General features: G+C 42.3%; 1 protein-coding gene across 1 annotated transcript in view; it reads left to right on the top strand.

The window, feature by feature from the left end:
* Nucleotides 1-27,127, top strand: part of LOC130281673 (alpha-2-macroglobulin-like protein 1) — a 181,047-nt gene that overhangs the window by 49,100 nt on the left and 104,820 nt on the right. Inside the window, exons 4-10 of the mRNA XM_056529138.1 lie at nucleotides 2,041-2,093; nucleotides 13,495-13,515; nucleotides 15,716-15,872; nucleotides 18,897-18,981; nucleotides 19,703-19,844; nucleotides 21,446-21,557; nucleotides 23,289-23,398. Coding sequence (XP_056385113.1) covers nucleotides 2,041-2,093; nucleotides 13,495-13,515; nucleotides 15,716-15,872; nucleotides 18,897-18,981; nucleotides 19,703-19,844; nucleotides 21,446-21,557; nucleotides 23,289-23,398 — 680 coding nt within the window. The remainder of the gene's footprint in view (nucleotides 1-2,040; nucleotides 2,094-13,494; nucleotides 13,516-15,715; nucleotides 15,873-18,896; nucleotides 18,982-19,702; nucleotides 19,845-21,445; nucleotides 21,558-23,288; nucleotides 23,399-27,127) is intronic.

Raw genomic sequence — 27,127 nt, 5'->3', positions numbered from 1 at the left:
TTGATTTTTTAAAAAAAGTTTACCACCGGAGTACCCCTTTAAGGTTTCACAATCTCAATTTCCCTATGCTCGCTCATCAGTCAATGGGCCCTTTTACATGGGCTGACTATGGGCAGGAAACCAGCGCTGATCTCACTGACTAGCATTCGTTGTTGAGCCTTTAAAGGCCGTCTCGTTCAGGATCGTCTGTGCGACCATCAAAACAGGACCTTCCTAGGAATGGTCATTCCTGTGTGGCCATTTAAATTAATGAGCCCAGGAATAAACATTACTAAAATGATCATTGTCTGATAATCAACCTGTGTAAAAGGCCATTTACATATATGGAAAAAAAAACTCAACAAACAATGACGGCAGATGTTGGGGCACACTGCACACACTGGAACTGGCCAGACTGGGACTGAAAATAGGCTGGGGTATTTTGGACTAAGCAGCCCATTTTGGTCATGGGTGTGGCTATGTGAAGCCGCATACGGGAGAGGCAAAGTGTCAATCACAGGTGGGTATAATAGGGTACATAACAGAGAAAAATCCTGTATACTGAGACCAATATTACTAATACCAGTATACAAAGATGAATATTATCACTGTACATAATACCATCTTACTGTTCTGGACTAAAACCTGTATACTGAGACCAATATAATTAATAATTCCAGTATAGAAGAAGAAAATATTATCACCACACATATTACCACCATACTGTTACTGACCAAATTCTGTATACTGAGACCAATATTACCAATAGTACAGTACACAAGAAGGAATAGCTTCACCTTACATTTTACCATCATACTGGTACTGACCAAATCCTGTATATTGAGAATAATTTTGCCAATTATACCAGTATACACAGAGGAAATAGTTCCCCCATACAATGACCATATAGTGGTAGATATCAGCTGTACACAGCTCTGCAGACCATGTAAGTGATTACATACAATTGACTCGCATACATCAGGTGACTCTCTGGTGACATCTCTAATTGGAGTCGCTCACTTTCCTTTTTATTCTTCATCTGGCCCAAAGCACCATGATCATTTCTTCCAGCCCCAACTTGTTAGGTTGCTCCAGTAGGTAGACAGATCCCTTCACATGGTTTCCCCAATTATGCAGGTTCCCCCAAGTTGGTAGGTGCCACCTGTTAGTAGGTCTTCCTGTAGATACCTGCCCCCTATAGACAGTTACTCCCTATAGGCAGTAGCATCCCCCTATATGTAGAGGTTACTACCTGTATGCAGGTCCCCCTGTACATAGTTACAACCCATTGCATATAGTAGTAGCACTACCATTTAGGCAGTAGTAGCCCCTCTTAGGTAGTAATAGCATCAGTCCCCTTTAGGTGGTAGTAGTTACAGCCCCCTTTAGTTAGTTGTAGCAGCCCTCCTTTAGGAAGTAGAAGTAGAAGCCCCCTTTAGGTAGTAGTAGCCCCTTTAGGTAGTAGCAGCCCCTTTAGGTAGTAGTAGTTGCCATCTCCCTGTAGTTAGTAGTAATAGTAGCCCGTTTAAGTAATACTAGTAACCCCTATAAGTAGTAGTAGCAGCAGCCCCCTTTAGGTAGTAGTAGTAGCCCCCTTAAGATAGCAATAGCAACAGCCCCCTTTAGGTAGTAGTAGCAGCCCCTTTTAGGTAGTAATAGCAGCCCCTTATCTGCAGTTGCAGCCACGATTAAAAAAGAAACAGTTAAGAAAGAAAAAACTGGACATACTTACTTGGCTCCCGCATGGCCTTTGGTGTGGCCTCTCTTCTTCACTCATTCGCTGGAGTGTAGAGAAAGAGATGATTGACCTCTTGTGGCTGCCTGCATAATGCATTTAACTACAGGCGTGTCATTAAGACCGACCGCCCCACTGGGCAAATGCCTGGTTGCTCCTGGCCAGTCTCACCCTGAATCCAGTGGGTCTGCAGTCATCCTATGCCTCTTTCTGGGAAAAAGGAGGATCACAATATAAACATGAATACTATTCAGTGTGTATACATAAGAAGACTTGTACATAAGAAGAGTCAAGTAATAATTGATGTTTCTCTGACTTTCCTTTAGTGAAATTTCGCGTGATATCCATAAACTCTGATTTTAAACCTCTAAATAAACAGGTAAGAATGTATGTTTTTGTTGTTTGTAAATTTAGCCAGCAAATACTGCTCTAATGGGTAAAAGAGCAAAATCTAACATAAAAATGTCCAACACATCATAAGCACTAAGAATTCAATTTCAGTAGCAGAGAAATGTGCAGAGTTTCTCAAAACATAAATCACAAGTCATCTCCTCAAGATTTCAGATACCTGATGCTTTAATTTCTATAGAAACATAGAATTTGTCGAAAGAACCATTTGGCCCATCTAGTCTGCATAATATTCTTAATATTATTAATAGTCCCTGGCCCTATCTTACATGAAGGATAGCCTTATGCTTATACCATGCATGTTTAAACTCCCTCACTGTATTTGCAGCGACCACTTCTGCGGGAAGGCTATCCCATGCATCCACTACTCTCTCAGTAAAGTAATACTTCCTGATATTACTGCACAAACCTTTGCCCCTCTAATTGAAAACAACAGGGGGAATTCATGAAAGTGGTGTAGGTGAACATCTTTTTCTTCCTATAATTCATGTGGGGGAAAATATGGTCCTGATCACATTTCTTATGCTGGGGTTGTAGTTATGCAACAGCTGGAGACACATTTTTTCTATGAAAAAGTGTGCATCCAGTTGTTCATAATTACAACTCCCAACATACACAGATTACCAAAGGGTATGCTGGGAGTTGTAGCAGTGTGCCTCCAGCTGTTGCAAAACTACAACTAAAACTGCCCTTCGGCTATCAATACATGCTGATTGTTTCAGTTTTGTAACAGCTGGAGACACATTGGTTGTGAAACAAAGTTTGTTACCTAACTCAGTGTTTCACAACCAGTGTGACTCCAGCTGTTGCAAAAATACAACTCCAAGCATGCACTGAGAGACTGTACATGCTGGGAGTTCTTGTTTTGCAACAGCTGGAGGCACACTGGTTGCGAAACACTGAGGTAAGTAACAAACTCTCAGTGTTTCGCAACCAATGTGCCTCCGACTGTTGCATAACTACAACTCCCAGCATGTATGGTCTGTCAGTGCATGCTGGGAGTTGTAGTTTTGCAACAGCTGGAGGTTTGGAGGTACATTCACACGGGCGGAGGTTTACAGCGAGTTCTGCTGCAAGTTTGAGATGCGGCAAATTTTCTGCCGCAGCTCAAAGTCCCAGCGAGAAACCTACTGTAAACCTCCGCCCGTGTGAATGTACCCTAAAAACACTACACTACACAAAATAAAAAGTAAAACACTACATACCCCTACACTGTCCCCCCTCCCCCAATAACAAAAAAAAAAAGTCTTGTTCAGCACTGTTTCCAAAACGGAGCCTCCAGCTGTTGAAAAACAACAACTCACAGTATTGCCGGACAGCCACTGACAGTCAAGGCATGCTGGGAGTTTTGCAACAGCTGGAGACACCCTGTTTGGGAAACACTGCCATAGGGTATTTTTGTGGCGGATTCAAATGCCCAATTTAGGCCTCAAATGCGCATGGTGCTCTCTCGCTTTAGAGCCCTGTCGTATTTCAAGGAAACAGTTTAGGGCCACATATGGGGTATCTCCGTACTAGGGAGAAATTGCGTTACAAATTTTGGGGGGCTTTTTCTCCTTTTACCCCTTATGAAAAGGAAAAGTTGGGGTCTACACCAGCATGTTGTGTAAAAAAAAAAAACATTTTTACACTAACATGCTGGTGTTGCCCCATACTTTTAATTTTCACAAGCGGTAAAAGGATAAAAGGCCCCCAAAATTTGTAACGCAGTTTCTAATGAGTACGGAAATACCCCATATGTGGGGCGTAAAGTGTTCTGTGGGCACACAACATGGCTCAGAAGTGAGAGCGTACTATGTACATTTGAGGTCTAAATTGGTGATTTGCAGAGGGGTGGCTGGTTTTACAGCGGTTCTGACATAAACGCAAAACAATAAATACCAAGATGTGACCCCATTTTGGAAACTAAACCCCATGGAATGTAATAAGGGGTATAGTGAGCCTTAACACCCCACAGGTGTTTGACAAATTTTCGTTAAAGTTGGATGTAAAAAAAAATGTTTAGCCCCATTTCTTCTGAGTAAGAACATACCCCATATGTGGATGTAAAGTGCATGTGTGTTTACAAAGCCCCCATAGTGCCAGAACAGTGGACCCCCCCCACATGTGACCCAATTTGGAAACTACCCCCCTCATGTAATGTAATAAGGGGTACAGTGAGCATTTACACCCCACAGGTGTCTGACAGATTTTTTGAACAGTGGTCCGTGAAAATGAAAAATTTAATTTTTCATTTGCACAGCCCACTGTTCCAAAGATCTGTCAAACGCCAGTTGGGTGTAAATGTTCTCTGCACCCCTTATTAAATTCTTTGAGGGGTATAGTTTCCAAATTGGGGTCACATGTGGGGGGGGGGGGTCCACTGTTCTGACACCACGGGGGGCTTTGCAAACACACATGGCCTCCCACTTCTATTCCAACCAAATTCTCTCACCAAAAGCCCAATGGCGCTCCTCCTCTTCTGAGCATTGTAGTTCGCCCGCAGAGCACTTTACATCCACATATGGGGTATTTCCACACTCAGAAGAAATGGGGTTACAAATTTTTTGGAGGCTTTTTCTCCAATTACCCCTTGTGAAAATGAAACATTTGGGGTAACACCAGCATTTAAGTGAAAAAAATCTAATTTTAAATTTTCACGTCCAACTTTAGAAGAAATTTGTCAAGCACCTGTGAGGTGTTAAGGCTCACTTTACACCTTGTTACGTTCCATGAGGGGTGTAGTTTCCAAAATAGTATGCCATGTTTTTTTTTTTTTTGCGTTTCTGGCACCATAGGGGCTTCCTAAATGCGACATGCCTGCCAAAAACGATTTCAGCAAAATTTGCTTTCCAAAAGCCAAATGTGACTCCTTCTCTTCTGAGCATTGTAGTGCTCCAGCAGAGCACTTGACGTCCACACATGGGGTATTTCCATACTCAGAAGAGATGGGGTTACAAATTTTGGGGGGCATTTTCTCCTATAACCCCTTGTAAAAATGTAAAATTTGGGGGGGGAAAACCAGCATTTTAGTGGAAAAAAAATTTCATTTACACATCCGATTTTAACGAAAATGTTGTTAAACACCTGTGGGGTGTTAAGGCTCAGTGGACCCCTTGTTAAGTTCCTTGGGGGGTGTAGTTTCCAAAATAGTATGCCATGTGGGGGGAGGGTTCTGCTGTCCTGGCACCATAGGGGCTTCCTAAATGTGACATACCCCCCAAAAACCATTTCAGAAAAACTCACACTCCAAAATCCCATTGTCGCTCCTTCCCTTCTGAGCCATATAGTGCACCCACAGAGCACTTGACATCCATATATGAGGTATTTCCTTACTCAAGAGAAATTGGGTTACAATTTTTTTTTCCTCCTTTTACCCCTTGTAAAATTTCAAAAACGGGGTCTACAAGAACATACGAGTGTAAAAAATGAAGATTTTGAATTTTCTCCTTTACCTTGCTGCTATTCCTGTGAAACATCTAAAGGGTTAACACACTTTCTAAATGTCATTTTGAATACATGGGGGGGGGTGCAGTTTTTATAATTGGGTCATTTATGGGGTATATCTAATAAGAAGACCCTTCAAATCCACTTCAAAACTGAACTGGTCCCTGAAAAAGTTTTTGAAAATGTTGTGGAAAATATGACAATTGATGCTGAACTTTAAAGCCCTCTGATGTCTTCCAAAAGTAAAAACATGTCAACTTCATGAAGCAAATATAAAGTATACATATTGTTTATGTGAATCAATATATAATTCATTTGCAATATCCATTTTCCTTACAAACAGAGAGTTTCAAAGTTAGAAAAATGCAAAATTTTCTAAATTTTCATGAAATTTGGGGATTTTTCACCAAGAAAGGATGCAAGTAACGATGAAAATTTACCACTTTGTTAAAGTAGAATATGTCACGAATAAACAATCTCGGAATCAGAATAATCGGTAAAAGCATCTCAGAGTTATTAATGCATAAAGGGCTAAGTCCTAAAGGTGAAAAAGGGCTCAGTCCTTAAGGGGTTAATAGATCTCCCTATACACCTTTTCTCTTTATACTACTAACACCTCTCCCTATACACTCATGAGCACTTGTGCATGTTGTGATGTCTGACTCACTAAACACGTTCAAGGGGAGCCCGGATGTTTTTCTGGTGAGAAATAACATTAGAGGTTATGTATACTAGATTAATGGAGATAGACCATTGATCACCATATTGGGGTCAGGAAGGAATTTTTCCTCTGTCATGGGGCAATTGGCATCAGCCTCATAGGGGTTTTTGCCTTTCTCTGGATAAACACAGTAGTTGTCTGAAATAATGACCCCTAAAACCCTTTCCTCAGATACTGAGGTTAGAACTGTATCACATATTCTATATTCTGGCCTTGGGTTTTGTACACCCCAGGGTGCATTATCTTGCACTTACCCACATTAAATGTCAATTGCAGAGTTCTGACCATTTCCTAAGTTGACTTATGTTCCTCACTAGATCATAGCTGAAGCATGTGCTGACCATGACCACTCAGCCACCAAGCAGCACTAACATGCGCCACTCATACTGGAATTGTCAACTGCAATAGTATAAAGTTGTCATATTTTTGTGCAACAGGTCATGGCAAATTGTTGAATGATTGTGTCCTCAGAAATAAAAGTGAGGCCTGTGGGAGACATCACCAAGTTGCTCCCCCTGAATTTTGCTTCGTCTCAGCTAATTTCAATGAATATACCGTAGTTGCAAACCACATGTGGCTGAGACCACAGCGGAAATTCATGATACTGTAAATCCCTCCAGGATGGATTCCTGGTCGCTGCAATTTTCAGGTCACAACGCAATTTATACAGTAAAAGTGCCCACAGGCAGTAAAAGATTGATCTTCTCTATGCCGGCAATCAGTAATAATGTCCATATTAGGCACCACACAGCAACAGCTCTCCTCCTAATGCCCTACACTGTAATGTTGCCCACCTTTGTGCCCTGTCACTAACAAATATGGACACTCCAATCCAAAACAGCTCAAGAAATCACTGACAAATTACAGCTAAAATGTATCCTATATTAGAGACACAATAAACCCATCCCTTAAAACCCTTCTCAAAAATACAAAAAAGTCACATCCGATATGAAGCAACAAGATCAACCATACATGGATAGGATTATTGTTATTGATCACTTTGGTCTTTACTTCAGACAAAGGATCATGTATCATGAGCATTAATACAGTCTTAATTGTCTATACAGTATATATTTTGAGGCCTCATATACATAAGAGAACCCCAATCATTTATAGACTTAAATGGAAGGATCCTTACTACCTTCAAGGGCGCCCTTGTCCAGCAGTCCCTATAACTAATCACATGATTGGTCATGGATAAATATACAAAAATATACAACCCTTACTGCTAATAATTCCCTCTTTGTACTTCTTACAGCATTAAAATGTCCTCTATACCTGACTCCTCTTTGTGTCTGTATTCACCAAAAACTGATTGGAAACGTATCAGAGGTGCACATGCCATTATTTGCCAAACTTTCCATTATGGGCAGTTTTCTGGTATTCTCTTATACATGGCTCTCCAAAATTAAAGTCTTTTGTATATTTTATTAGAATTTTCAGTATGCAACAGATTCAAGGTGCAAAAGTGCACAAAGCAACGTCCAATAGCAAACAGGTTTCTAATTACATGGTAGGGTGTACGATAGCCTTCAAGAAACATGATTTGGTCCTTCTGATACACCATATGTTAATTCAGCCTGAAATCCCAATAAAGAGAAATGCATCTTAAAGGGGTACTACGGAGGAAAACAATTTATTTTAAATCAACTGGTGCCAGAAATGTATACAGATTTGAAAATGACTTCTATTAAAAAATCTTATTTGGTGGGATTGCCCACATATAAAAAGGTTATGGGATGAGATATATGAATTGCTGAAGCTATTGTGGGGGGAAATCACGGATGTTACCTGGGGGTCGGGAATGGCGCTTTTATCGATGGGTCTGAATCACCTTCAACTGAAACAATCTGTGATAGCCTTCCATGTACTGGTTACAACAAGAGAGGCGATAGCCAGTTGTTGGAGAAGTCAAACTCTTCCAAATATAATTTCCATAGTTAGAACATTGAAACAAATATATATTATGGAGAAATTAAGATGAATTAAGATTGTGAAGGATAAGTCAAAAGATAAATGGCAGGAGATCTGGGAAATTTTTGAAACCCAATTAAATAAGTTGGTGTGAATGCCCCAAATACCAAGGGTGAACTCTGGGTGTGAGTGGAAAAGGGAGGCAGAGTGATAGTTATGCGAGAGGAGTAAGAGAGAGGGAGAGATTGTAGGATGCTGTTAAGTAGAGTATTTTTTTTTTTTGTTGTTTTGTTGTTTTGTTTTGGGTTTTGTCTATGTATATGTGTGATAACTGTATCTTGAAAATAACAATAATAAAATATATTAAAGGCAAAAAATCTTAATCCTTCCAGTACTTATCAGCTGCTGCTATGATCCACAGGAAGTTCTTTTCTTTTTTAAAGGCCTTTTCTGTCTGTCCACAGTGCTCTCTGCTGACACCTCTATCTATTTATGTCAGGGACTGTCCAGAGCAGGAGAGGTTTGCTTTGGGGATTTGCTCCTGCTCTGGACAGTTCCTGACATGGACAGAGGTGTCAGCAGATAGCACTGTGAACAGACAGAAAATAAATTAAAAAAGAAAATAACTTTCTCTGTAGTATACCGCAGCTGATAAGTACTGGAAGGGTTAAGATTTTTTAATAGCAGTAATTTACAAATCTGTTTAACTTTTTGGCACCAGTTGATTTTAAATACATTGTTTTCCACTGGAGCTGTTACGCCGAGCGCTCCGGGTCCCTGCTCCTCCCCGGAGCGCTCACGGCGTCTCTCTCCCTGCAGCGCCCCGGTCAGTCCCGCTGACCGGGAGCACTGCACTGTCATGGCCGTCGGGGATGCGATTCGCACAGCGGGACGCGCCCGCTCGCGAATCGCATCCCAGGTCACTTACCCGTCCCGATCCCCTGCTGTCATGTGTTGGCGCGCGCGGCTCCGCTCTCTAGGGCGCGCGCGCGCCAGCTCTCTGAGACTTAAAGGGCCAGTGCACCAATGATTGGTGCCTGGCCCAATTAGCTTAATTGGCTTCCACCTGCTCCCTGGCTATATCTGATCACTTCCCCTGCACTCCCTTGCCGGATCTTGTTGCCTTGTGCCAGTGAAAGCGTTTAGTGTGTCCAAAGCCTGTGTTACCTGAACTTCTGCTATCCATCTCGACTACGAACCTTGCCGCCTGCCCCGACCTTCTGCTACGTCTGACCTTGCCTCTGCCTAGTCCTTCTGTCCCACGCCTTCTCAGCAGTCAGCGAGGTTGAGCCGTTGCTAGTGGATACGACCTGGTTGCTACTGCCGCAGCAAGACCATCCCGCTTTGCGGCGGGCTCTGGTGAACACCAGTAGCCTCTTAGAACCTGTCCACTAGCACGGTCCACGCCAATCCCTCGCTGACACAGAGGATCCACTACCTGTGAGACGAATCGTGACAGTAGATCTGGCCATGGATCCCGCTGAGGTGCTGCTGCCAAGTCTCGCTGACCTTACCACGGTGGTCGCTCAGCAATCGCAGCAAATTGCCCAACAAGGACAGCAGCTGTCGCAGTTGACCGCCACGTTACAGCAACTTCTGCCTCTGCTACAGCAGCAACCATCTCCTCCGCCAGCCCCTGCACCTCCTCCGCAGCGAGTGGCCGCTCCTAGCCTCCGCTTGTCCCTGCCGGACAAATTTGATGGGGACTCTAGACTCTGCCGTGGATTTTTGTCTCAGTGTTCCCTGCATATGGAGATGTTGTCGGACTTGTTTCCTACAGAACGGTCTAAGGTGGCGTTCGTAGTGAGCCTTCTTTCAGGAAAGGCCTTGTCTTGGGCCACACCGCTCTGGGACCGCAATGATCCTGCCACAGCCACAGTCCAGTCCTTCTTCGCTGAGGTCCGTAGTGTCTTCGAGGAGCCAGCCCGAGCTTCTTCTGCCGAGACTGCCCTGCTGAACCTGGTCCAGGGTAATTCTTCAGTGGGCGAGTACGCCATCCAATTTCGTACTCTTGCTTCCGAATTATCATGGAATAACGAGGCTCTCTGCGCGACCTTTAAAAAAGGCCTATCCAGTCGCATCAAGGATGTGCTGGCCGCACGAGAGATTCCTGCCAACCTGCAAGAACTTATCCATTTGGCCACCCGCATTGACATGCGTTTTTCTGAGAGACACCAGGAACTCCGCCAGGAAAAAGACTTAGATCTCTGGGCACCTCTCCCACAGTCTCCGTTGCAATCTACGCCTGGGCCTCCCGCCGAGGAGGCCATGCAAGTGGATCGGTCTCGCCTGACCCAGGAAGAGAGGAATCGCCGCAGGGAAGAAAATCTTTGTCTGTACTGTGCCAGTACCGAGCATTTCCTGGTGGATTGCCCTATTCGTCCTCCACGTCTGGGAAACGCACGCACGCACCCAGCTCACGTGGGTGTGGCGTCTCTTGGTTCTAAGTCTGCTTCTCCACGTCTCACGGTGCCCGTGCGGATTTCTCCTTCAGCCAACTCCTCCCTCTCAGCCGTGGCCTGCTTGGACTCTGGTGCCTCTGGGAATTTTATTCTGGATTCTCTGGTGAATAAATTCCGCATCCCGGTGACCCGTCTCGTCAAGCCGCTCTACATTTCCGCGGTCAACGGAGTCAGATTGGATTGCACCGTGCGTTACCGCACAGAACCCCTCCTGATTTGTATTGGACCCCATCGCGAAGTGATTGAGCTCTTCGTCCTCCCCAATTGTACCTCTGAGGTCCTCCTCGGTCTGCCTTGGCTCCGTCTTCATTCTCCCACCCTTGACTGGACCACCGGGGAGATCAAGAACTGGGACTCTGCCTGCCATAGGAAGTGCCTCTCCCCCCCTCCCAGTCCCGTCAGGCAAGCCTCTGTGCCTCCTCATGGCCCCCGTCCTGGTGACACACTGCCCGTGCCAGGCTTCGCCCTCTGCCCTCCCTCCCCATTCCCACTCCTGCTGTACTGCCTGCCGTTGAGGAAACCCTCCATTCTTTCCCGGTGTCCTCATCCCAGGTAAAACAGTTGTCGGACAAAAAAAGGGGGAGACCTAAGGGGGGGGGGGGGTACTGTTACGCCGAGCGCTCCGGGTCCCTGCTCCTCCCCGGAGCGCTCACGGCGTCTCTCTCCCTGCAGCGCCCCGGTCAGTCCCGCTGACCGGGAGCGCTGCACTGTCATGGCCGTCGGGGATGCGATTCGCACAGCGGGACGCGCCCGCTCGCGAATCGCATCCCAGGTCACTTACCCGTCCCGGTCCCCTGCTGTCATGTGCTGGCGCGCGCGGCTCCGCTCTCTAGGGCGCGCGCGCCAGCTCTCTGAGACTTAAAGGGCCAGTGCACCAATGATTGGTGCCTGGCCCAATTAGCTTAAATGGCTTCCACCTGCTCCCTGGCTATATCTGATCACTGAAAGCGTTTAGTGTGTCCAAAGCCTGTGTTACCTGAACTTCTGCTATCCATCTCGACTACGAACCTTGCCGCCTGCCCAGACCTTCTGCTACGTCTGACCTTGCCTCTGCCTAGTCCTTCTGTCCCACGCCTTCTCAGCAGTCAGCGAGGTTGAGCCGTTGCTAGTGGATACGACCTGGTTGCTACTGCCGCAGCAAGACCATCCAGCTTTGCGGCGGGCTCTGGTGAACACCAGTAGCCTCTTAGAACCGGTCCACTAGCACGGTCCACGCCAATCCCTCGCTGACACAGAGGATCCACTACCTGTGAGCCGAATCGTGACAGGAGCATCCTTTTAAGCCACAACACAAACGTATTATAGAGTCCAAATCTAAGTTAGGTAGTAAATATTTTCACTTAATTTCTGTGTGAAACAATATGAACGAATATGGATTGGGGACACCGTTCATATCTGATCGGTGGTGTTTCTGACCACTGGGACCCCCAGTGATCATGAAAACAGAGGTCCCTTGAATCCCAGGTGAATGGAGCACCAGCCCACATGATCCCCTGATACTCCATTCATTCTCTATGGGATGGCTGTTTATTAGTTCAGTGCTCAGTAATGCTCATAAGTCCCAGGAAAAAATTAAATGGAGCAGCAGGTCTCCTCACCTTCCTTCCACAGCCCAATTCCCCCCATGTTTTCCCCTATTACCTCCTCCTCTGTGTAAACTGTAGCTGCAATGTGCTGTGATGCCATCATCTGGAAGGTCCTTGCAGGTACAGTAAGCCTGCTTGTGCAGCTATAGGTCTGCATGTACATTACTGCTATCTGCCACAATTTACACAACGTTGTGGTGTTTTTGTTACTATTTTATGCAAATATTGGCAAAATGAAGTAATGTGCCTGCAGTTCTATAGCTATTCTGGGGGGCCCTTGAGGATGAGTGCCTGGGGCAATTACCCAGGTTGCCCCCCTAAAGCAAGTTCTGCAGCAGGACAGATGGTCTGTGGGTCAAGTTGTCAGCACAGACGTCAGCTGTAGCCTGGTAGAGGATAATGGGGAATTAATAATAAAATGTGTTTCTTAATTTCTTTATTGCACACACATTGTTATTTTAAATAATATTGTAGGGGAGATTTATTAAAACCTTTCAGGAGGAATAGTTGCTGAGTTGCCCATAGCAACCAATAGAATCACTTCTTTCATTTTTGAAAAGGTCTCTTTTCCTCTGGACAGGTTTTGATAAATCTCCCCCTGTATGTGCCACTCTATTTGAATCATGTAGAAACAGTCATTAAGGTCAACTGGCCCTATCTTGTGGGACCGCAGCATCTTGATAAAGCCATGGACATGGCGAAACTGTCGAGGGGGATCAGAGTGTAATGTTTTTATAATGATGTCTGCAGTCTGCTGTCTAACAGAGCAGACTGCAGACGCTATCTAGTTAGAACTGCAGCCATCCACACAATAGGGCCAGTTGGCCTTAAAGGGGTTATCCAGGAAATTTTTTTTTTTATATATATATATATCAACTGGCTCCAGAAAGTTAAACAGATTTGTTAATTACTTCTATTAAAAAATCTTAATCCTTTCAGTACTTATGAGCTGCTGAAGTTGAGTTGTTTTTTTTCTGTCTAAGTGCTCTCTGATGACACGTGTCTCGGGAACTGCCCAGTTTAGAAGCAAACTGTGCAGTTCCCGAGACAAGCAGAGATGTCAGCAGAGAGCACTGTTGCCAGACAGACAACAACAACTCAATTTCAGCAGCTGATCATTATTGAAAGGATTAAGATTTTTTTAATAGAAGACTACATGGGCTGCACTGTAGATTTTACTTTATAATATATACCTTAACACTCAAACCTATTATGTATTCATACCATTTAATATTTAATGTTTTTTTATTTGTTTTTTTTCAGCATCATTTGGTTGAAATAATAGTAAGTATAACACATTTTCTCATGGAACTGATGACATGTTCTTTTAAGCATTAATGCCTTTATTTGCATAGGTTTATTAGCCCTGCCTAAGCTTTTAATTTTTTACCCATTTATTTCACTTCAGTTGAGATGAATTACCAGACAAGAACAGGGACAAGACAATATAAGGCAATTTTCTATGTGTGACACTATCATGTGCCTCTAATTAATAGTTCTACAGCTAAATAATACCAGTATACAATGGACAAACATTATTATACCAGAATAATAATTCTAGAATAATAACTGTAATTATAATAATAACCCTTATTAAGATGTACATACTGTACAAAGACCAAAATACACCATAAAGTAACCATATAGTGGTAAAGAAGAGCTGTTCTCATGGTCTGCAGAAAGTAATAAGTGATTACAGTGCAGGTATACCTAGTGACTACAGGCAGATAGGTGCTCCATTACCATAAGGTAATTAGGAATTTTTCCCTTTTAGTTGCCCCATTGTATAGCAAATAGGTCTCCCAGTATGTTGATAGTTGCCTCACAGTAAAGATAAGTGCCCTCTAAAAGGTAGGAAGGTTCCCGTTTGGAGGTTGATAAGTTCTACCCTCAGCAAAAAACAAAAAACAAAAAGTTTACTTATCTCCCCTCTACTGCCTTCTCCTATCTGTTCAATCGGTCTGGCTTCAAGGAGAACGCCGGCTCCACGTGGCACAGGATACAAAAGAAATGGAGATCAGATAAAATCGAGGTAATTTATTTCCCAAGATGCAACGCGTTTCGCTCCGGGAAAGCAGCTTCATCAGGCTGAAGCTGCTTTCCCGCAGCGAAACACGTTGCATCTTGGGAAATAAATTACCTCGATTTTATCTGATCTCCATTCCTTTTGTATCCTGCGCCACGTGGAGTCGGCGTTCTCCTTGAAGCCAGACCGATTGAATATCTTGCCTAGCCAGAGGGCTGCGGATGCACTACCTCTTGATGCGCTTACCATTGTTGTTTATAAGGTTACACAACCACATCTGGTGAGCTCCTGACTTATTTCACTTTTATACTGATTATCTCTCTTTTATCACACCAAGAAGTACTCTCCGTTTTCTCCCTTTTTACTCCTATCTGTGACTCATATCTGCAGAATTTGTTGGACAAACATCTTAGGCTCCTCACTTTTCCAGTGTCATCCTTGCCTTTTCATCAAACATAGTGCTGCAAATGGTATTAATTCCCTCTAGGAAAACAGGTGCCCCTATTATACAGATAGGTGACCTATTAGGTAATTAGGTAGAAAGGTACCCCCAGTAGTTAGCTAGGTGTCCCTAATAGGCAGCTATCTCCAGTAGGTAGATGGTTACCCCCATTGTATTCATAGTTGTCCCCAGTAAAGACAGGTGCTCCCAGCAAAAAAAAAAAAAGACTTTATACTCACCTCCACTACCTCACCAGCAGGGCCTGCTGGCCCTGGGGAACAGCTGGGGGCACACAAACTAACAGACATACACTAAGACAAACACACAGTCAAAACAAAGTCAGTTTTAGCCAAAGTCGGTAACAGTAGATAGCAAAGTAATAATTCAAATGCCAGAAGAGATGTTAAGAACCAAGCCAAAAGATCAGTGTACCAAAATAGACAATAGAGATATAAGGAGTGCTAGCTTTAGTCAACAGGTAACTTTCACAAGCAAAGTACAAAGAGAAAGTGGCTTCCTTATTTAGGAAAGTGTAGGTGAAAGGAAAATCCTGATTGAAAGAAGAAACCAGGGTACAGATAGTCTGGAAAGAAACTCCAAACACACCCAAGCAGCTCAGGGCATTGTCCCAGTAACTAACATAAGCAATAGAGCTATGCAGAATTAACCTTACGGGTGCAGACAGAACCAGTCATTACACATACAATCTCTTTTTGTACAGGACCTTTTGACCTCTTCCATTTTTGGCTGTCAGACTGCTGGGGAATGGCCTAAAGTTATTGGTCTCCTATTGCAGATAGAGCGGAGGGTGTGCTAGAAAGTCACACACTGTAATGTTTAAAAGGAGGGGAGAAAATGGTTGATCTCCCGGGGAACTTGGAGTAAACTGAATACTTTTGCTTGCAATGTGAGACACAAAAGAATCAAATAAGTGGTCTGGTCTGCTCTGGTCCTCTTGTCTATTCAACACTAAAATAGAATTTAGTGCCATAAAAAAATCCATTATTTTCTTACAGGACCCACTTAAAAACCGCATAGCACAATGGCTGGATGTGTCTACAAAGCAAGGATTTGCAGATCTTACCTTCCATCTGGCTGAAGAATTATCTCTTGGAGATTACAGAATTAACATTCCTGACGGCTGTGTAAAATACTTTAGCGTTGCTGAATATGGTAAGTTAATGTAAAAATAAAATAAGTTATTGAATTATAATAAAATAAAAATGAAATGTAAAATGTATACTTTTTTCATTAAAATTTTTGAGAGAAAATTCTTTAGCATGCTACATTGTATGCTGTATTACGCAGCTTCTCTATAATGGGAAAATAATTCTATAGGATAATATGGTACCACTTGGATCCCATGGAGTGCCTATGGGTCATTAAACAGAGATTGTACCACCATATAGGAAAAATGCACAGGCCTGAAACTCAACGGAAATCTTAGCTGTCAAGATGTTTTACACTAACGAAGGTTGCTTCTTTGATTTAACAGAAATTATACATTATTATAGGGCCAAAGTTTAGAACCAAGTAAAAATGGGCAAATGCTTGGACCCACAGTAAAAGAGAAGATCTGCTGCTTCCAGCATTTGGATAGTTTTGACTGTATAGGGACAACTATACAAGAACTGCTGTGTTCTAACATCCTCACCTACATCATCTCCAGCATCCTCTTTTTATATTACACAGCACATGGCATTTATTCAGTCCTTAGGACGTTTGAAGTGGCATACTGCCAATAGGCCCATTTAATTTATTGACCTTAAAGAGGTACTCCGGTGAAAACCTTTTTTCTTTTAAATCAACTGGTGGCAGAAAGTTAAACATATTTGTAAATTACTTCTATTAAAAAATCTTAATCCTTCCTGTACTTATTAGCTGCTGAATACTACAGAGGAAATTCTTTTCTTTTTGGAATGCTCTCTGATGACATCACGAGCACAGTTCTCTCTGCTGACGTTATTATAATAATGGTTTATTTATTGTTGTCCTTAGTGGGATTTGAACCCAAGTTCCCAGCACTGCAAGGCAGCAGTGCTAACCACTGAGCCACCATGCTACCCTTAGCATATATCTGCTATGCATCTGCTATGCATGGTTGCTAAAATGGACAGAGATGTCAGCAGAGAGCACTGTGCTCGTGATGTCATCAGTGTTCCAAAAAGAAAGGAATTTCCTCTGTAGCATTCAGCAGCTAATAAGTACTGGAAGGATTAACATTTTTTTAATAGAAGTAATTTACAAATATGTTTAACTTTCTGCCACCAGTTGATTTAAAAGAAAAAAGGTTTTCACCGCAGTACCCCTTTAATACAGTCACTTGTTTAATATTGCCAGTACTCAGTGTATGTTGGCATACTTTTTTGACAGGAGGCCAATGTAAACCTACGATGGATTGAGTAAATGCAATGTAAACCCATCTTTACAGAGTTGGTCCATTTTAGAGATTATATTCCCTATTAAAGCATTCTGAGGTACTGGCGGGTGTCCTCTGTTCAGGATCCTCACTTCTTGGCCAAGGTGGAAAGCTGAAGGACAATCTACGTATTTGAATTCACAGTTCTAAAAATTAAGCACTGTCCAGAGTGAAGAACCCCATTAATACAAGAAATGCTAACTACTATGTATCACAAGATAATGCCTTCAAAGAAATAGATTAATAAACACGTGCTTAACACATCATGTGCCATTGAAAATGTTGAGTTGAAGTTTGCTGTATCATGTAATGTAACATGTTACAATGAAAGTGTGGTGACCCACCGTGGGAATGGCGGGACCACGGGTGTTGCGGTGTGAGTGGTGGGATCTGATGTTATTAACCCCGGGGCTCGGATGCTATTAACCCCTATGTGTTCGTGACGCCAGTGTGGTTTTTGGGTTCCGGAACACCATACGCCCGACTTGACTATATGCAGGACTTGACTAGTTGTAGTGACAGCAGACATGGACTTATAGACTTACTGGAGAGACTTGTAGCTTTTGGGGTACTCCAGATGCTAAACACTTGTCCTGACATCTCTGGTAAATGCTTCAGCAAAGACTTTGGTGGCAGAGAGCTGGCAGCTAAAAGAGAGAATTGCAAATGACCACCCCTTTATATAGTGGGGGGGGGGGGCTAGACTAAAGCCCATTGGTTAGGCTGTGGGTCATAGGCTAAAGCTCGTGCTCTCTGGGGGTACATGTGACAACAGATCAGGTGACTTAACATAATGTGACCAACTTACATACAGGTCCATGAGACTATCTAGACATAGGATCCTGTCTATGCATTGAAGGAACATACACACATTTATTTAACCAATAGGAGAACAAGGGGAGACACTGCAGAAGAGACTCAACCTGACAGGGCCTAAAGGTAGTACACAACCGTGTACCTGTACTGGGACATCACAAAAGTTTATTACATCTGTAGATAAAATTACAGCAGTGAAATGTTTAGACACTTAAAAAAAAAAGAAGTTCATACCATTGAAAAAAAAAAAAAAAAACAGCAACATTTTTTAGTACCACCAGCAGCATTATTGTTGTACTATACATCATGGCCAGTGGATTAAAGAAGTTTTCCACTGGGACTATCACCCAAGAGACACTAAGGGTGCATTCACACCACGTTTTGTACATACGGGTGCCGGATCCGGTGGGGGGAGGGGTAAACCGGGCGCTCCCGTACCTGGGGTACGGGAGCGTCCGGTTTGCCCCTCCCCCCGCTGGATCCGGCACCCTTATGTACAAAACGTGGTGTGAATGCAGCCTAACAGAGGTGTCCACACTTTCTTTAAGTCTAATTTATTTAGGATTTCATTTTCTCATGAAACCAATATCATGATATGAACACTCAACAGACTTCATATACATAACAATGACATTGGTGTCCACACGTAGACAAGCACAGTATATACGTCTCATGGTAGAGTATCACCAAATCATGTTGTTGTAAGCTAAAGGAGTAATGAAGCCTCATACAACTTATTCGCTAAGCTTGGACCCCCCACAATCTCCTGTACGGGGGGATAAGTTGTCTATGGCTACAGAACTTCTTTAAGGACACTACTGCAAATCTGGAGCTGCTATTCTGCTGAGTTCTAATATTCATCTTTGTTTTTGGCATCTTTTCCAATTCTTGCTGTAAATTGACTATTGAATATAAGACAGATTGTTAGAGTTTGTAATGACTGACATTTCTGTTCTCTTTAGTGTCACAGAGGTTTGAGTTCAATCTCAATATTCCATCTGAAGTATCCACAACAGATAAATCCTTTCACCTTGAAGCTTGTGGCAAGTAAGAAGACCAAAACTGTTATCTGCATGGCTCCTAAACCCCATTCCTACCATTAGGGTCCATCAGTAGATTAAGATAAATTATAACAGATATAACAGGTCAGTCAGAATGGACATGCTCTTTATAAATAGTTGAATTGTTTTCTTGGTTCTGATCGATGTGATATGAATAGAAAAAATATTAGTGTAGTTGTCTCACAATGAAGAATTGCTGTGAACCAATTCTGTAAATCCAAACAATACTGTGATACAACAGGAAGAAAATAACCGCTAGGTCATGGTGGACTCTGTGACTACAAAAATGGGTCACCAAGAAAACTACCAATTATCAACAAATGGTATATACTGTATACAAAACACAACCAGTATATCACACATCTATTTATGTATGGTGGAGTTTGTGTTCTCTAGCCACATTTAATAAGAGAAGAAAGGGGCTGCAGTACTCCTTCCTATGACCTTTTGTGTCCAGTATTCACAGGTTTTAAAGGGGTACTCCACCCCTAGACATCTTATCCCCTATCCTTTGGATAGGGGATAAGATGTCTAGGGGTGGAGTACCCCTTTAATACACTGTGGGGCCTTATTACTGTGATAGATGGATAAAACGGTACAATAGGTTAATGGGGCCTAGATCTCTAAATTGGATTGAACATGAGGAGAGTAGTTATACAATCTGTGCGAGAGTGACATCATCTGTAACTAATATCTTTTATTTTCAGTTATATTTATGGAAAGCCAGTAGAAGGCGTCATTGATCTTTCGGTGTGTGCTACAGTATGTGAGAATAGATGGTACTGCAGAACTTCCTTTGACGAAGAAGAAACAGTCATGAAGAATTGTATAGACATTAAAGGAGAAAAGGTGAGGATACGATTTCCCTATGAACTCCTATTTTACCCTGTCATTTTGTTTTTACTATACACACATACTAATGTAATGTCTGCATAAAAATGATTAAAAAATGAAAGTGGTATCCTGTAGAATCTTTTTTTTTCTCAAACATATGAAAAAAATCTCAAGCCTTCCTGTACTTATCAGCTGCTGTATGCCCTGGAGGAGGCAAGGTGCTCGAACAAGGTGCTCTCTGCTGCCACATCTGTCTGTGTCAGGAAGTTTCCAGAGCAGGAGAGGTTTGCTGTAGGGATTTGTTCCTACTCTGGACAGTTCCTGAAGAGGGGAAGAGGTGGCAGCAGGGAGCCCCTTGTCTGACTCGAAAGAGCTACACAACTTCCTTCATGGCATACAACAACTGATAAGTACAGAAAACCTTAAGATTTTTAAATAAAAGTAATGAGCAAATCTGTACAACTTTCTGTTACCTATTGATTTGAAAACAATTAGTTTTTTTCCCTTCAGAGTACCCCTTTAACTAATTCCTTTAAAATTGTTATTGAATTAATGAATTTAATATATTTTTTAGTTTTAAGTCACATTAAAGTAAATATGAACATTTGAAATCTAAATATCCCTACAGCATCCACTGCCTATAGTTGCATTATTGTGTTGAATATTTTATTATTTATGAAAGGGAATGTGACATCAGAGTCCCCCATACTAACCTGTTGGTACAGGCTTATTGTGCGGGTGACTCTGATTCTGTGCCTTCATTCCTCAGCTGTGCCCGAAATAGTTAATATGCAAATTAAGTGGTTGGTATACTAGGAGAGTTCCCTAGCCCTAAGTGCATTGTGACATCGGGGCTGCATCTTCTATGTTTATGTTCTCTTCATGTATATAAATTTTCATCTCTCTAGGAGATCTCTCTTGTGAGCAGAGAGATCTCACATACTCTTACCTCATACATACAATAGCATACCTATCTGTGAAGCAGCAACACATGTGCCTTTGTCTGTAAGAGTAGAGAGCCTGAGGCAGACTGTACAAGCAGATCTCCCTATGGCAGGCATGGACCTATTTTGAAGACATCTGGCTGCCATGGTAAGCAATCAGCACCCCGCAATTGTTTCATAGGGGTGCTGATCAAAAACCATTACAGGTGTGACATCTGTCAGCTTACTCTCTGCATGCCTCGATAATATTTTGTCACCATTTTTGCCATTGTGTCTACAGTGAACCTGTGCTTTGCTTTATGACTACAGTCAGTATGCCCCAGTATATATATATTGAAAGGGAGTCATATGCAGCAGTATATGGGTGAAAGAAGTGGCTAGAAGTTTATTGCACCAATAATTTCTCGGCCAGACGGCCTTTCTCAAGCATGATTGAGAAAGGCCGTCTCGCCAAAACGTTGCATGTAATTATTGGTGCAATAAACTTCTAGCCCCTTCTTTCACCCATATGCCGCTGCAGCTTGCTGTGTCTTTGCTTGAAATGGTATATATATATATATATATATATATATATATATATAAAATGGCTAATATAGCACAAAAACCCCACTGAAAAACACAAAATGAGCCAACACATTAATGGCTAATATAGGTATGATAATTTTTTTGCAGACTGACGATAAAGGATGTGTCTCCAGAGATATTCATCTTAGTCATTTCAATTTGTCAACCACAGAACACAATCTTATAGAGATTAAATCTAAACTGACAGAAGACGGCACAGGTAAGTGATGGGAAGGAAACACTGCAACAATGCTGATATTATTAACTACAGAATTGACTTAATGAATTACATGAATGTTACATCAGGGCACATCCATCCGGCAGCTGTGTTTTGTAAGACAGAACTAGGACATCTTCTCCCAATATTCCTATAAGCAGCCAAGTACTTTTCAATAGATTACAATAATGGACAAGGCAGCTGACATGATGACATACAATAGATTGCTGCCTCTCTAGTGTAGCAGCCTGGAAATCAAAGTGTGTGGTGACTGGGTTCAGTGGGTATTATTGAGGTGATGATGGTTGCAGTTCTCTCTGGTCACAGTACATTTCCGTATGATCACAGCATCAGTAGCAGCTCAGCAAGCTCTCCCACATCAAGCTCTCCTAGACCTCGTCTAGCTGGTGACAAGAAGCTGAACATATTATCACAGTGATGTTTCCTTCAGGGTACACACTGTGTAGTATCTGGGCTGGTGGTGGTTAAGGTGCCCTTGATGTTCAGGGACAGGAAAAGAAGCCAAACACTGCATTAGCTTAATCAAGTCAGTTTTTACAGGAAACAACTGATACTTCCACAAAAAGGAGGCACAGACTCTTGAACAAGATAGCATGCACATGATGACTGGAACTAGGGGCAACCACAAAGCTGGTGTGTACTAGAGTACATGGAGCTTGTTATCTTTACCCTATCCCTTAGCTTGTCACTAGTCCCTTTGTCTTTCTCTTGAAGTTGTTCTGGCTGTTCACAGCTGGTATAAGAAGTTTTTACCCACAATTAATGCTGCAGTTCTTAATCAAAGTATGTTGGTATGGAGGGTTTGTAGATTGTCAGCCACAGAGTTCTAAGTTTTGTTGGAAGCCAACTAAAGTCTTGCTATGGGACCCTTGTACAGATTATCCTTAATGGTGGTATCTCTCTCCAGTACAATTTATGCTAGATTACTGCTAACTTCCTGTTTCTTTCCGTGAAGAGGCTGGCTCAGAGTTAAACACTCACAGCTATACCCAGTACAGCATAAATATGTGAAACATAGATGAGGCACTGACTGAACAACCCCTAACCACAAGCTCCACAGGGATTCCAGTGGGACACATTGCATCATAAAGGTTGCAATAACTTTTTACCACTTACTCCAATGGTCGAGATGCATAAACCAGATAATGATTAGAGATTGAATCTTTACATGATGCCTGGTATAATCCGATATAGACCTGAATTATAGCAATGAATACAAGAGAATCTTAAAGAGAATCTGCCTGCTAGTTCACCTGCACCAAACCCAATATACTGGGTTATGGTGTGGGTGAAGAGCTTAAAAAAAAAAAATTCCTTACTTTCTTTAATCAATTCAGTAGTTGGAGCATTATGGCAGTTTAGTCTTTGAACTGAATTTTGCAACCCTGCACAATGGAGGCAGGGAGCCAGCTTGCCGTGCTCCCCTCCCTCCTACACCATGCGGAATATGCTAATGTCAGGCAGACATTTGAATATTCATTACAGGGGCAGGGCGGATAGTGAAAATGAAGGAAGCAGGGGACCGCAGCGAGCTGGCTTCTCGCCTCCATTGGGCAGAGCTGCACAATGTAGCTAGAAAAATAACCTGCTACAACACTCCAACTTCTGAATGGATTAAAGTTAGTGAGGAATTTAGTGCAGGTGATCAATTTTCAGATTCTCTTTAAAGTTTGCTCTCCTTCTTTAAATTTTTTAAAATATTTTTTCTTGCAGGCCATAGTGAGGAAGCATCAGATCATCTAGACCTCAGTTCAGGAAAGAAAACTGTTAAATTTGAGGAATGTGAACGATTTTACCGTAAAGGATTTCCATATCATGGCAAGGTAAAGTAAAACTTTAGAAGTAAAGGAATATTACCAAATTGACATTTACTGTACGGCATATCCTTTGAATATGCCAAAAATATCTTATAGTTGTGGGTGTCCCTCTGGCTCCATTTTTTTCTGTTTACAAAGAATGAAGGTGGTTGGCAACATAAGAACAGCTGAATAGGCTTTAATGACTCCCATAAAGGTTAATGGGAGTTGTGGAAACAGTGTAGCACTGTGAGAAATACTCAGTACTTAACTCGAGCATTGGAAGGTTTGTTTTAACCAAACCTGGTAACTTGGCGTCTACACCATGCCAAAATAGGACCAGAAAGGAGGATCACATAACCTCAGGGGAGCCCAGAATTCTTTGCAAGTAGTAGAAAGGATCACCTGACATTGGGTTAGCTAATTGTCTTGCATGAAGGGTCTAACCTCAAGGAAGCTAATAATTCCTTAATGCTAGGACTCCACTGAGGTTTTGTCATTGCGGTTTTTTAGGCTAAAGAATGCCAGAAAAAAAAGCATGAAAATCTGCCACTGATTTTCCGTGCGCTTTGGCATATTTTCAGGTGTTTTTTCTGTCATTTTTACCTTTTGAAATTGCATTTTTTGCCCAGTTGGCAGTTTCCCTGCAGGTGTTTTTTTTTATAATGTTGTTGGGTACCAAAAAAAAAAAAAGTGATGCAATAGGGATGGAAAAATTGCAGGGAACAAAATTTATATTTTTAGAATTACATTTTTATACATTTTTATTCAGGGGCCATGTAATTATTAAAAAGGGCCATGTAATTGTCCAAATAATATATATTTTTTATTAATTTTGTAAAACTTTTCATTAATAATTTATTTTAAAAATGTGTTTTATAAACTGTGTTTGATTTTAACTATTGTTCAACATTATTATCTATATTTCCATCATTATTTTGGTACTGCTACTACTCCCAGCATGGAACAGACTCTGTTCCATGCTGGGAGCTGTAGTACCTGCACTAAGAGACAGATGGGAGCTGGTGTCACTCCTGACACCCATTGCAATCATCCTTTATAAGGCTGGGTTCACATATGTCCGGCATCCGGCATAGGTGAACTTTGCCTAGTTCTCGACGCAACTGATGCCATAACTGATGACAAGGTGCCTCAGTTGTTATCAGTTGTATAGCATTGTTTCTGAATGCCGGATAGGGGAATGCAGCTTGCTTGTCAAACGATTCGGCGTCCAAATTGAGACTCTGGATGATTGTGAACTGTACCATTCCCCCTGCACTGTACCTGGCCGTGGTCTGAAGTTCTCTTCACATCACAGATTCATATTTGGTGCTGAGAGTTGTGAGTGGCCAGCACCATCTGGCCAATTACAACTCTTAGCGCCAAATATGAATCTGTGATGTGAAGAGAACTTCACATCACAGCCGGAGCACAGTGTAGAGCAGGGTTGGGGAGAGATGCAGTGTGCCGCCAGCTTCTCCAGATAAGCTTGGGTTCACATATATCAGGTGTCCGTGTTAGTTTCCCTCTGGCGTGCACCAGAGGTAAATAATAGAGATGAGCAAATCGAAGCAGACGAACCCGAATTTGTTACGAATTTCATGATTTATTCGATTCCAACGAATGCGAATTGTGCCGCGATTCCGCGTGAATCCCTTCATTAAACGCCATATAACAGCATTCAGCGTGCAGTGCTTGTTCTCACTGAGAAGGATTTTTATGCCAGCCATTAACCTCCCAGTCACGTTATTCAGCATTTTATCAGAGAGGGGCAGATAGCTTTTCGTTGCCTCATACAGATCAACAAGCTGCCTTAACTTCATGAACCTTATCACAGGAGGCAGGAGTGATTTTTCAGCGCAATTCTGTGTATTTCATCTGCTGCTTATACTAGTCTGTAGACGGCATAATAACCAGCAGTGCACACTATTCTTAATACTCTGTGACAGAGTGCAATTTTGGGTTGAAAGGGTACCTTTCATCAAAAAAACTTTTGATATATTATAGATTAATGTATGCAGAATAACTTTCCAATAGCATGTTATTAAAAAATATGCTTCTTTCTATTTAATTTTCCACTTTGAAAAAATGACCACTAGGGGTCTCCCTACCAGTCCCTTTTTTTTATAGATTTCAGACTCATGTAGTCCTAAATCTCAGACTGTATCCGGAACACAGACAAACTCACCACTGCTCACTGCCAGGGAGCAATGTTGTGCTTGTCTGTGTCCCGGATGCAGTCTGAGATTTAGGACTCCTGCATGGGTCTGAAATCTATAAAAAAGGACTGGTAGGGAGACCCCTAGTGGTCATTTTTTCAAAGTGGAAAATTAAATAGAAAGAAGCATATTTTTTTTAATAACATGCTATTGGAAAGTTATTCTGCATACATTAATCTATAATATATCAAAAGTTTTTTTGATGAAAGATACACTTTAATACACATTTTTCTTTTTTTTTGTGGTGCTGCACTGTTGTGTCCTGCTGCTGTGCAAAAATATGTTTTTTCAGCAGACTGTAGTGCATTTTTCTGCCCTCATTAATGCATACCACATACCTTCATCAAAGCAGTCTACTATTTTGTACCTGTTAATCTGTCAAGGGCCTACATACTGTGAAAGCCCAAGCAACAGTACTCACTGGCTGGTGTTTTACAAAAATACATTTTCCAAGTGTACTCTAGTGCATTTTTTTGCCCTCATATGTGCATACCACATACCTACATCTAAATAGTGTACCATTTTGTACCTGTTAATCTGTCAAGGGCCTACATACTGTGAAAGTCCAAGCAACAGTACTCACCGGCTGGTGTTTTAAAAAAATACAGAGTTTTTAGGTGTATTGTAGCGCATTTTTCTGCCCCCATCAGTGCATACCGCATAGGTACATCTAAGTAGTGTACCATTTTGTACCTGTTAATCTGTCAAGGGCCTACGTACTGTGAAAGTCCAAGCAATAGTACTCACCGGCTTGTGTTTTACAAAAATACTGAGTTTTAGGCGTATTGTAGTGCATTTTTCTGGCCTAATTAGTGCATGCCGCATACCTACATCTAAGTAGTATACTATTTTGTACTTGTTAATCTGTCAAGGGCCTAGATACTGTGAAAGGACAGCCAATAGTACACACCTGCTGCTGTTCTAGACAAATACTGTTTTAAGTGTAGTGAAACGTATTGTACTCCCCTCATATACGCAATAAGTATGTCAGGAAGAGTATTGCCAGGATGTGCACAGAGAAGTGGCAGAGGCCTAAATTCATCAGGTGCAGGCAGAGGTAGGGATGTTTGCCATCCGGAGTTGTAGCGAGAGGTCTGAGCTCCCGGTGTCAGCTAGCAGTCGTGTCGCGACCTGCAACCCAGCAGCCGCGATTGATCAGTTCACTCGGTTATCAACTTCATCTCAAGTGACACCAGGCTCTCTCATTCTGCTGCTCCATGGTCTCCTCATGATAATGCTACCACCTCCACGCTCTGTCATTGTGCCACCATATGGTCTCCTCATGCTGATGCTACCACCTCCAGGCTCTGTCGTTGTGCCACCATATGGTCTCCTCATACTGATGTTACCACCTTCAGGCACTGTCATTGTGCCGCCATATGGTCTCCTCATGCTGATGCTGCCATCTCCAGGCTCTCTAATTGTGCTGCTCTATGGTCTCCTCATGCTGATGCTGACACCTCCAGGCTCTATAATTGGATACTGTCTTGGATATTACCTACAATTTTTTATGGTAGCACTAGAAAACTGTCACGGT

Source organism: Hyla sarda, chromosome 7 (assembly GCF_029499605.1).
Source record: "Hyla sarda isolate aHylSar1 chromosome 7, aHylSar1.hap1, whole genome shotgun sequence".
Lineage (NCBI taxonomy): Eukaryota > Metazoa > Chordata > Amphibia > Anura > Hylidae > Hyla > Hyla sarda.
The sequence above is the reverse complement of the archived record's forward strand: the minus strand, read 5'-3'. Positions and strand labels throughout refer to the sequence as shown.